The following is a 12,122-nucleotide window of genomic DNA, read 5'->3' as shown; positions in this document are numbered from 1 at the left end:
GCGTGTGTGTGTGCATGTGTATAAGGGTGTGCGTGCGTATGTTTGCATGCGTGTACATGTGTGTATAAGTGTATGTGCGTGCGTGTGTGTACATGTGTGTATAAGTGAGTGAGTGTGTGTGTGTGTGTGTGTGTGTGCGCGCGTCTGGCCCTGTTCTCCCCTCCTGGGCCCTGCTCATCCTCCTAAGGCCAGACAGTGCTCGGCACCACCCATGGGTGTCACTGACCCCTGTCCGGTGTTGAGGGAGATGTTGGCCTGAGGTCAGTCACTCACTCATGGAAACTCCTGTTTGGTATGAAATAATAATCCGGGTGTCGGGGGCTGGAGCAATAGGACAGCGATAGCCTTGCACACAGCCCACCCGGGTTCCATCCCCAGCACCCCACCGGGTCCCATGGACCCACAGGGAGGGATCCCTGAGCACAGAGCCAGGAGTCAGCCCTGGATGCTGCCAGTGTGGCCTCCAGACCGATGTCGTCCCAGAGTCAGGAGATGCTGGGCGTGGACAACTGAGTAGGAAGGGTCCTGCCCAGGGGGCCGGGAGGGTCTCGCCCCTGCTTCAGTCTTCCGTGTGGCCCAGAGCCTTCCAGATGAGGGAGGGCGGGGCCGCTCGGCCTGCCTGGTTCCCTGCCCGCAGCGTCCCGGCCCCTTCGCTCCAGCCCTTGCAGCTGCCAGTGAAGCGTTTTCCTCCCCACTCCGTCCGCTGCGGAGACAGGAGTGTTCCTGCTTGGCGCAGCTGGAGGGAGCCCCTGGCTCGCGTCCTCCCGAAACCAAAGAGAGAAATCAGGAGCAGTGTCCAGGCCAGTAGCGGCTGGCCCCGCTCCCCCCGCGACCGTCCCTGATGAATGGGAGAATCTCCGGCAGTGGGAAAGCCGCCTTGGCCTTGGCCAGCCCGTCGGCCTGGCCTCCGAGCAGGGCTGGCTCCCACCCCGCCCTCAGCTCTCGGGCGGGGCAGGGACTCAAGGGGGGGTGGGTGAGCATCACTCTGGACCTAGACCTTCCAGCCCTCCCCAGCACGGCGGGTGCCTCGGGGCGGGCAGGGGTCCTGTCCTGCCTTCCTTCTCTCCGGGATGAGGCCTGGTGTCTCCGTGGTCGCTTGTGGCTTCTCACGCTGACATGCCCTCTGTGGCCGCCCCCTGCGCCCTGGGGGTCTTAAGAGCTGAGAGTGCCTCTCCGCAGCCTCTGAGCCAGATCCCAAAGGGCCCCCGAAGACACAGAATGAATCTCTGACTGCCAGACCCTCGGCGGAGGGCACGGGGGACCCCCGGGATAAGCCAGGTGGGGTCCTGGCTAGGGCAGGCCAGAGACTGCCCCCGCCTTGCAGCCTGCCTGGGTTCAATCCCAAGCACAGCCTGTGGGTAAGCCCTGGGCACCACCAGGGTTGGCCCCAGAATGAAAGGGAAACAAGGAAGCACCTGGGTCCTGCTGAGTGGGAGACAAACACCCCCCCCAGGGGCACCAAAGGAGTGACACCCCCCGCCGCCAACCCTGGAGGCTCCCCAGGGCGACCTCCCCACACCACGTCACTCGCTGGCACGCTTGGCTGTGGCTTCGTGAACACAGGTAGCCGTGCTGGCGTCCACATCTGGCTGCCCCCGAGGGGACCCGCGGGCCGCTCACGCTCCACGGTGCCCCCGCGTGGCCATGATGGCCCTTCTCTGTCGGGGTGCAGGGGGCAGCTGGGCGTGGGGGGCCGGCGACCCTCTCTGCAGCCCCTGTCTTGCGCCCAGGGCTTGTGCTGGAATCTGAGTGTCCGGCCACATTCCTGGGCCGTGATGAGGAAACACGTGAGTCTTCAAGGGCCCCGGGAGATTCCCTGACCAGCTGGGCGGTGGGGCGGGCGTGCCGTGTCCTTTCGCCGTGGGACAGCGCTGGGATGAGCCTGTTGCGGCCGGGGTCTGATGGTGAGCTGAGGAGAGGACGGCCGGAGACAGCAGCTGGACTTGGCGCCCAGTGGGCAGCCTCTGAGCCCAGGGTGGTTTGCTCTGGCCTGCGGCCGTGGAGCCTGTCAGCGTGTTTCCTGTCCCGTCACTGGCTGTCACTGGAAGGTGGCCTCCTGCTGACACACACAGACCCAAGGAGCCTTGCCCCACGCTGAGCGTCCCCCGACGTCTCCATGTGGGTGGGCCGGGCCTGTCACCCAAGACCCCCAGCATCCCCCGTTACAGCTCTGGCTCCCTCTCCGGCACCCTCTCTGCCTCCCCTTGGCACAAGGAGGGGACCCTTCCTTGGGGCCGACAGGGACCCCGCGCCCAGCCAGGCGTCCAGGCATCGCGAGAGCCCCCGAAGGGAACGTCTGTGGGCATGGGCGGGGCCGCAGGAGAGGCCCTGGCGGGAGCGGCGGATCCGGGGAGACGGATCTGCAGCGGCCACGTCCCCTGGTGGCCCTGCCCCCAGTCCTCCCTGCACTCCCTCGGTCACTCCCGCCTCCAGGCCTGGGCCACCCCGTGCCCCTGTTGTGCCCGCTGCTGTGGTCACTGGTGCCTTCCTGGACTGAGATTGGGGGTGAGGGGACCCTGTGAATCGGGGACGGGGCCACAGCAGAGCCAGGGGCTGAGGGGCAGCTCCCCGGAAACACGGGGCAGGAGGGCGCTGGCCTTGCACGCGGCCAACGGGGGTTGCGTCCCTGGCACCCCACAGGGTCCCTGAGCACCATCAGGAGTGACCCCTGACTGCAGAGCCAAGGGTCAGCCCTGAGCACTGTCAGGAGTCAGCCCTGAGCGCAGAACCAGGGGTCAGCCCTGAGCACCGCCAGGAGTAACCAGTGACCCCTGAGTGCAGAGTCAGGAGTCAGTCCTAAGCACAGAGCCAGGAGTGAGCCCTGAGCACAGAGCCAGGAGTGAGCCCTGAGCACTGTCAGGAGTGAGCCCTGAGCATAGAGCCAGGAGTCATCCCTGAGTGCAGAGCCGGGGTCAGCCCTGAGCACTGTCAGGAGTCAGCCCTGAGCACTGTCAGGAGTAACCAGTGACCCCTGAGCGCAGAGCCAGGAGTCAACCCTGAGCACCGCTGGGTGTGGCCCTGACTCCAGAAAGAAAGGGCAGAACAAGACTCTGGACATGAAGGAATGGGCGTCCCCTGGGCCAAGTTGGGGGCGCGGTGGCACCAGCTGGCAACGGCCCGTGGGCAGCGCGTGCGGCTCTGGTGTGGCCCCACAGGCGCCTGCGTGAGTCCGTTGGTCCTACCCGTGTGAGCGGTCGTTGTCGCCGAGGTCCCTATGGGGGTTACAGGTCGGAGCCCCCGGTGGCACTCAGATTCCCGGGACCTCCCTCCGTGGCTCAGGCCGAGGGTCTTGCAGTGCCAGAGGCCCCCCAGGCAGCGCTGCGGAGTCAGCAGGGTCCGCTGCGTTCCGGGGGCCCCTCGCCCCGTGCCGCCTCCCAAGCTCCAGGTTGCTGGGCTTGGAGTTGGGGTCCCGAGTCCGTCTGAGTCTTTCCAAGGAGGAACCTTCCAGCCGTGGGCAGGACTTGCTCCCGAGCACTGTGGGGAGTTTGCTTGGTGACGCTGTGGAGCCGAAAGTACCCAGCAGCAGGGGGTCGAGGCTGCCCGCGGCAGACCCCTGGACCCCCAGCGTCCTGTCCTCAAGCCCTGGGGGGTGGCCAGGGCACGGGGCGGTAACAATCACAGACTCGGTGCATCACGCAATCGCAATTGTGACTGGGGGTTCCCCGGAGCCGCTGTGAAGCATCGTTCCCCTCAGGGCTGCCCTGAACACCTGAGGCAGTGGCTGGCCGAGCGCTGGGCTGGGGACGGCCGGCTGCCCCGCCACTGCAGACTGCGGACGGAGTTCCTGTGTCAGGCCCGAGGGCGCTGCGCTTGGTGAGTCCTGGAAGGCAAGAGCTCGGGGCTTTTTCCTTTCCCTTTTTTCACTAGGAAACAAATCTGGGACAAATTAAGAATCTGGTATGCAGTTTTTTGGCAGGCCGGAATCCGGGAGAACAGTTCCTAGAAATGGTGCGAGGGGGACCCGCCTGGGGGACACCCTGAGGGCGCGGGGAACGCCCGCCTGGCTTGGCTGCGCTTCTGGCCCGCCTGGGTCTGCTCACGGGACTGCCTGCTCCCTCCCGCTGCCGCTCCCATCCCTGTCCCTGCCCAGGCGTCAAGAGCGTCTGTCCGTAGAGCCCGGCTTGGTGCTCGTGGAAAGCCGGGCTGGCGGCCGAGACCAGAGGCCGAGAAGCAGCGTCCCCCTCCCCTGGGCTCCAGAGTCGGGAAGAAAACCCGAGACCCACCCCCCACCCAGCCCTCACTCGCCTCTGACCTCCATGGAGGGAGCCCCCCACCGCCCCCGCCCCCGCCCCCACTCCCCGCAGTGAGCTTCCAGCCCCGCTGTGACATCAGGGGGAGCATGGTTGAGGCTCTGGCCAGGACGTGGCCTTCCTGGGGATGACCAGCACCAAGGATGCCTGCAGCGGAGCAAGGGACAGCTGGGGAGGGACTCGTGGCGTCCCTGGACACGATGCTGTCCACGCTCCCTGTGCAGGCAGCCCAGAGGGCGTGTTCGAGCAGCCCAGAGCAGCGGGGTCACCGGGCACACCTGTCCAGGGAGCCTCAGACCAGGGACGCCCTGGAAGGCTGCTGCCAGGTTTAACCCTCAGGTCTCCGCACTGGTCTTCGCTCTTCTGAACGGCCTGGGGGGGACGGTCACTCACCCACACCGGCTGGGGACTGGACAGTTCGAGGGAAGTCCCCGAGGTGTGTGGCCTTGGGCATCCCCTGCGGCCCGTCTCTTTCTGAGCCCAGAGCTCTGGGCGGACACGCCCTGCCTGGGACGTCCATCTCGGCCGGCCTCTGGCCTCTTTGCTCAACGGTGGAGGCCCCCAGCCGGCTGGGGCTGGGACAGGTCAGCACCTGCACAGTGGACAGCACCACGGCCACCCACCGGACCCCAGGCCCCTCCCGGCCTCTGCTGAGGGCTGGCTCGGGGCAGAGGCTGTGTCTGGCAGGTAACGGGGCCGCCAATGGACCCGTCCACCTTCCAGGCTCAGTTCAAAGCTGACCCACGTGTCCGTGGGAGACGGAAGACGCGGAGCAACCACAGAGGAGTGACCCCCGGGACAGGAAAACTGGGGTGGTGGGGGAGCATCTGCAGGGGTCTAGGCCCCAGGCCCCAGCCCAAGGCTCCTCCGGCCAGTGACCCCGGCAGTGGCACTTGGCTGCCAAGTCCCCCCAACGCCCGCTGTGGACAAGCCGTGACCTCTGCAGACGCCATGTCCTGGTTAGGCAGCCACCCCCTGGGCTGTCAGAAGCGGCCGGCGGCCTGCGGGTGCCTCCTCTCCTGGGGATGGCCCCTGGGGGGACCCGCGCTGAGGGTGGGTCCCTGGGGACTTGCTGTGGGGGAGGAGGGTGCGGCCCCTGAGAGAGGAGAGGCGTGCGGGCGGCTGGGCTTTCTCGGGGCGTCTTCCAGAACGCGTTCTTTGCGTCGACTCCTCGAAGGGAAACACATTCACCTTGCGTGTTCGTTTCATTTTCAGTGTTTGTTCTGGGGCCATGCCTAGCAGTACTGCCCAGGGCATCCTCCTGGCTCTGTGCTCAGGGCTTGCTCCTGGCTCTGTGCTCAGAGCTTCTACTCCTGACTCAGTGCTCAGAGCTTGTACTCCCGGCTCAGGGCTCACTCCTGGCAAGGCTCGGAGGACCCTCTGTGGTGCCAGAGATCGAACCCAGGTCAGCCATGTGAAGGCGGGCGCCGTGCCTGCTGTTCTGTGTCTTCGGCCCGATGTGATTGATTATTTAAGGAAACCAGCTGCCGTGCGCTGCTCAGGGCTTCCTCCTGGCTCTGTGCTTGGGGGTCCCTCCAAGGCAGGCTCGGGGCACTGTGATCCGGCCGGGGGCTCCAGGCATTTTCCACGGTGCCCTCCCTGAATATCACAGTGACGTTTCAGGCGCTCAAGTTCCAGGATGCCCCCAGCCCCCGGTACAGGGCTGGGGGTGTGAGTGTGTGTCTGTCCCCCTGGGCTGTGCTCTGGCAGACTCCCGGCGATGCCCCCGCCCCCAGCCCCACCTGGTCCCAAGCGCATCTGGCAGTGAGGCCCGAGTCCTGAGCCGGGAAGTGGCCCCAAGCACAGCCAGGAGTCTAACCTTCTCCCGGGTGACTCTGTGGCCGCCCGGGCAGTGACCCTCAGACCCGCCTGGGGTTGCAAGGATCCTCCGTCCTGCAACGTCTGCAGGCAGGAGCCTGGGCTGTGGTGAGTGAGGCCTCGGTGTCCAGCCCGTGCTGTCCACCGGCTGTGCCATTTGCTCCAGTGCCCGTCAGCTCGGCCTCGAGGGTCGGGCCACTCTCCCTGCTCTGACGCGGCTATTCTCAGCAGTGCTGGCCGGCCACTGTGTTAGAAGCGCGTGTCCGAGAGGGGGCTTGGCGCCGCCGGCCCACCCTGAGCCCCAGCACCTCTGCCCCCTCCCCTCACCCTGGCCCCCACGCCTCACAGGCGTGTCGTCGCTCTCAGGAGCCCCTGAAGGCCCCAGATCCCCCACCCCACCCCCAGACGGTCTCCCGAGTCCTTCCAAAGACTCAGGAACTCCACGCGCCAGCGCAGGCCCAGGCCGCAGACAATGCCCCTGGTTTACGGTTCCCTCTTTCCCCGCAGCCAGCCCGGATCACGTTCTCCCGGCTCTCCGGTGCTGACAAAGGGTGGCGCCCGGCGGAGAAGCAGGCTGGCGGGCCGACCTCCGGCCCCAGTCTGGAGTGCTGCCGGCAGGCACCCGGGGATCCGCCTGTGTGTGTGCAGGGCTGTGCCTGGGGCTGGTGTCGTCCTTTGTTCTGTTGGGGTGGTGTGTGTGTCGGGGTGGGGGTGTGCCCAGCTCCTGGGGGCCGGGTCCCCGTGGTCCGTCTGGACAGCGAGAGGGGGCTGCACAGGAACCCGGAGACACAGTCGCTGTGCAGATGCCTTCTGGGAAGAATGTGATTCCGTGTCCCTGGGCTACACCGACCAGAGGATGGGGTCGCATCTCTGGGCTGCCTGGGATCGAACCCGGGTCGGCCGTGTGCAAGGCAAGCGCTCTACCCACTGGACTATGGCCCCCGAGTGTCTGGATCTTTTTTTAAAGTTCCCTGGGGGGTTCCAGCGGCTGCCAAGGTAGGGAATCATTATCTCCCCGTGCCGTTCTCCGACTGTCTCTGTGGGACTCAGTGGCCCGAGATCGGCCCTCCAGGGCTGCGTTTCAGACGGTTCCCGGGGGGAGGGGGGGGTGTATCAGAAAACCCAGTTTCTGCCGCGCGTCCTCCCAGACCTCACACCTGCTGGGAACCTTGCTCCCGTGACAGTGCTCCCTCCCAGCGGCCGCTCAGGGCCCGCGGCTGCCGCTTTTACGAGCGCCCAGGCATGGCTGCTTGGCGCGGCTGGCCGGGGACCACCTGTCGAGTGGCACGGTGCCAGCAGAGAGCGTCACTTCCCCCTGATGCAGCCGCAGAGACGAGCTGTGTGGTCCCGGGGGTTCCCGGGTCCGCTGGGCGCCGTGCTCGGCCTGGCCACTCTCCCGCCCAGCCGCCTGCGCGGGGATGTTTGAACGTGCCGTGGGCAAAGCCCTCTGCCAGTAGGGAACGGCGGCACCAAGACCCCCATCTGCCTGGAGTTGAGCTGGGCTGGCTCCGAGCCTGCCTCTGTGATGGACAGCACCCGGGTGGCTCCGAGCCTGCCCCTGCCCTGCCCCCGCCCGGAGCTGCTGGGCCTGGGATGAGGCCCCCGGGCTCCTCCTGCACACACTCGATCCCGTTAAGTGGGGCGTCCTGCTTGGCTTTTACCTTCTTGACCGAATTTTGCTTTCTCCACCTTTTGGTTTGGGGGACACTCCTGGGACTGCTTGAGCCGGCTCCCGCCCCGCAGCTCGGCCCTCGGGGCCAGCTCCTGTGTGTGTCTGGGGGGCCTTGTGGTGCTGGGATCGGACCCAGGGGCTCCGGCGTGCAGGGCTCTGGCCGGCCCCCTGCCCCACGTAAGCCCCACGTAAGCCTCTGGGTTAAGTCGCGCCGTCAGAGACGCCTCAGCGTGCAGTGCCCGCCTGAGCCCTGGGTTTGGACCCTGCGCCGTGGGGTTCCCCCGAGCACAGAGGCAGGAGCTGGCTGGCCCTGAGCTCCCCTGGGCATGGCCCACGGCCTCCAGAACGTGGCTGTGTTTGTCACTCCGGAGTTCCTTCATGCCAGTGTTCTCGGCTGAGCCTGTGTGAGGCTCGCTGGCGCCCCCCGGTGTCAGCCCGCGGCGTGGCGCTTCCCAGCCACAGGGGCAGGGCAGGGGGTGCGTGCTGGGAAAATGGGCTGAGAGTCTCTCTGGGACCCTGGAAGGAGCCCCCCCGCCCCCCCCCCCCGCGGCGTGACTGCGCCGGGCAGGTCCTCCCTGCTCCCCGCGGGCGCCTGCCAAAAAAGGTCATGATGACATCGTGGAATGTGGGCGAAAAGAATCCGCAGCGGGGCTTAGAGCTCGGCCTCCGAGTAGGAAAACGTCCGGTGGCATCCGCCCCACGCGTCAGAGAAGTTTCCAGAGCTCCCGGGGCGGCCGGACTCCCCCTGGCATAAGCGCCGGCCGGGCCAGGCCAGGCCATGTGTGCCCTCACCGTGAGACGACCCAGCCACCCGCAGACTCGGGGCCGCCGCCTGGCCGTGGGCCGGGCCCCAGCTCCCCTGGAGAGACGAGACGGGGGTCAGGGCACGGGACCCCCAGCCAGGCAGGCACTTCCCCTCGCCTGCAGGGCTGGGGGATGGGTCCCGGCAGGGCCCGGGCGTCAGTGATTTTCCGGGACCTGGAGCCATAGAGCAACGGGGAGGGTGTTGGCCTTGCACGCAGCCGACCCGGGTTCCATCCCGGCATCCTGTGGGTCCCACAAACACCACGCAGAGTGATTCCTACAGGCAGAGCCAGGAGGAATCCCTGAGGTCCACCAGGCGTGGCCCCCAAACAGAAACAACAGGAAAGCTGGAAACCCGCCCGGCCGCCCCTGGCATCTCTCCTGGAACCCCCGTGGCGGGCCTTGTTCCTGGGACCCTGCGTGGGGTCCCTCCAGGTCCCTGAGGTGGGCTTGCCGCTCTCACAGCCACTCAGCCTGTGGTCTGTGTGGGGTGCTGCCCCCAGCTCTGGGCACCCAGCCGCCGGTGTGATTCCGCTTCCTGCGGAGTCTGCCGGTCCGAGCCCTGGATTCTGACCCGTCCCCCCAGATTCTGACCCAAGGTCTCCCCTGGATTCTGACCCGTTTTCCCCTTGCCCTCCGGCGCCGTGGCCGGTGCCCCCCTGACGTCCTCAAGGCCTCCCAGGACTCTTTCAACGCGAGATTCTGAGCTGCCCTGCTGCAGGTGGCCACAGGGCTTGTCCCCAGGGCCCTCCCGAGTCCTGCATCGTCTCCCCAGCCCTTCACGTGGCCGCGGTGCCCACGGACCCCCAGCCGAGAAGGGGCAGCGGAGTGTGTGGCGGGGACGGGCGCCCCAGACCCCTTTCCGCTCTGCTCTGTGCTCACCCACTCACGCCCGTGTGGGGGTCCCCAGGCCATCTCCGAAGTGGGACTGCCAGGGCCATTGCAGAGGCCGAGGGGTCGAGAGGAGCGTGCCCTCGGTCAGGGCATCACTGCCCAACAAGGCCTCGGCTGACCTGGGGCACACACCAGGCAGGTCCCCAGCCCCGTGTCCTCTCTGTCAGCTTGCAATGACCCGCTTGGGCCAAGCGGCCCCTTGGCCCCATCACCGCCATGGCAAGGGGCAGAGCTGTCACTTTAGTCTTTGGGACACTTTTTTTGTTGGTCTTATTTTTTTTTTTAAGTTGCCAATTAGAGCGTGTTTCCAGGGCAACCAGACAGAAAGGCCGCTAATGAACTCGAGTATTAAATATAGATCCGAGAGGCTTCTTCGAGGGCTGCAGCCTCCTCCCCGCCGTCTTTCTGGGGATGCAGGGAGAGGTGGAGGTCTCTCCGCTGGCAGAAGGATCTAGAAACAGGCTGAGAAAGAGGCGCCGGTCACACCATCCCTGGCTCCGGGTCCTTGGAGTTGGGCAAAGTGACCTGCCCGTTGGGGCCCTGGGTGGGGCTGGGCCCCAGAAGGAGAGGAGGGGCGAGGCTCCAACCACCCAGCCCAGCACTGAGGAAGGCCTGTCTCACACCTACGGCCTCCGGAAAGGTCATTCTGTCCGTCGTTCCGGCCTGGGCCTGCTGGTCGGAGAGCCGACAGCTCTGCCCGGAAGAGTGGCAGGAGCCCGTCAGTGACCCGCGGGGACAGGCGGGCCCTCACAGCCCTGCGGGAAGACAGAGGCGCAGGGAACAGCCGGTGTGTGGGGCCGTCGGGAAACCAGACAGCGGGAGAAGCAGCCAGTGGCCTTGTTGGGTTGAAGGGGGCTTGAAGGGTCGCGTCCGAGGCAGTGAATTTATGGCTGCCCGGGAACGGGACAGGGCGGCTTCTGGGCACTCTGTGCCGGGTGTGGGGCCTTTGCTGATGAGGGGACAGTGGCTCGTTGGCCGGACGCCCCGTCTCGCACCAGCCCCCATGCGGGCTGCTTCTCCCTGACCCACGGGGCTCCCTCTGGGCCCGGTCACCCTCGGGTGCAGCCCTGCGGGCTCTGCCCACGGCCGACCCCATCCTGCAGGCCCTCGGCTCCGTTCCCATGGCTGCTCCACCCACTGCAGTGGACAGTCACACAAGGGCTGGCCAGAGTTCTTGGCCCTCTTCCCGCCTGGCCCCCTACCCCCTCTCCTATGGGTGGGCCCTGATCTCCTGATGTGCCTCCCCCTACCCCACCCCGGGGTACACAGGCCGGACTCAGGAGCCGCCAGTGGGGAGCCGTTGGTGCCACCCATGTGTGTGCCCGGGGAGCTGGGGTGGTCCTCGCAAGTGACCAGAGCAGGGTGCCCAGGGCCGTGTCTCTGTCGGGATGGACAAGCACCGCACGGGCCCCAGACTCAGTTTCCCTCGATGTTGGGCTATGGGAAACGGATCCTAGGGCCGCCCCTGCGGCAGACACACGGGGAGTTGTGATCTTGGATCAGGCTAAGTGGTCAGCGGTCCAAGCCGGCCAGCCGTGGCCTCAGCCATCCCCGTGGACAGTGAGCCGGCCCCAGGCTTCCCCACAGTCCTGCGTCCAAGTTTACTGCGGGAGAGCGCGGGGAGGACGCCCGGCGGGTTCTTCCCACCCTGCACTTGTGTCCTGTCCCGGCAGGCGTCATGGGACTCTGGGGGCTCCTGGTCCCGTGCAGGGACCCCTCAGCCCCCCACCCACGTTTCTTCCAACCTTTAACCAAGAGCGGGAGGCCCCACTTTCCACTCGCTGTTCATCTCTCCTGTGGTCCAGTCGGGTCAGCACCGCACCCGGGTGCTCTGGGTGCGTGGGACGGGCCCGTGCCCCGGGGGAGTCCTCAGGCTCGCCCAGCCGCTGCCATCAGACTGGGTCTCCGTGCTCCTGGGCCCAGCCGGGAGCCCCTCGTCTGCGCCCACGAGTCCGGCTGGACCTGAAGCTGGTCCCGGGCCCGGGCTGGGCCGCCTCTGCAGGACCGGTCCTCTGCTCTGGGTCTGCCCGGCTGCAGACTCGCCGTCCTCTGCCACCCCAGGGAGACCCCCGGCCCCTGGGCGCGCCTAAACTCTCCCTCCCCTGCAGAGGAGAAGCCGGACTGCTCCAAGGCCCGCTGCCAAGTCCAGTTCTCGCCGCGCTGCCCCGAAGACTCGGTCCTGATCGAGGGCTACGCGCCCCCCGGCGAGTGCTGCCCCCTGCCCAGCCGCTGCGTGTGCGACCCCGCGGGCTGCCTGCGCAAGGTGTGCCAGCCGGGCCACCTCAACATCCTGGTGTCCAAGGCCTCGGGGACGCCCGGGGAGTGCTGCGACCTCTACGAGTGCAAGCCAGGTAGGCCCCGCCCCGCGCCCCTCCCCGTGCTCCCTCTCTGTGCTCCCTCCCTGTGTCCCTTCTCGTGCTCCCTCCCCGTGCTCCCTCCCCGTACTCCCTACCTCTCTGTGCTCCCTCCCCATGTCCCTCCCCATGCTCCCTCTCCGTGCTCCCTCCCCATGCTCCCTCCCTCCCCATGCTCCCTCCCCCCGTCCCTCTCCGTGCTCCCTACCCATGCTCCCTCCCTTCCCATGCTCCCTCCCCGCATCCCTCCCCGTGCTCCCTCTCTCTGCTCCCTCTCGTGCTCCCTCCCCGTGCTTCATCCCCGGGCCTTGGCATCGAGGGGCTCCGGCT

At 67.1% G+C, this 12,122-nt stretch overlaps 1 protein-coding gene across 1 annotated transcript in view; it reads left to right on the top strand.

Moving 5' to 3' along the window:
• Positions 1-12,122, top strand: part of CRIM1 (cysteine rich transmembrane BMP regulator 1) — an 88,044-nt gene that overhangs the window by 37,677 nt on the left and 38,245 nt on the right. Inside the window, exon 3 of the mRNA XM_056127161.1 lies at positions 11,547-11,789. Coding sequence (XP_055983136.1) covers positions 11,547-11,789 — 243 coding nt within the window. The remainder of the gene's footprint in view (positions 1-11,546; positions 11,790-12,122) is intronic.

The sequence above is a fragment of the Sorex fumeus genome, unplaced genomic scaffold, assembly GCF_029834395.1.
Source record: "Sorex fumeus unplaced genomic scaffold, SorFum_2.1 ptg000006l, whole genome shotgun sequence".
NCBI lineage: Eukaryota > Metazoa > Chordata > Mammalia > Eulipotyphla > Soricidae > Sorex > Sorex fumeus.
Note: the sequence above shows the minus strand (reverse complement) of the source record. Positions and strands in the feature narration are given on the sequence as shown.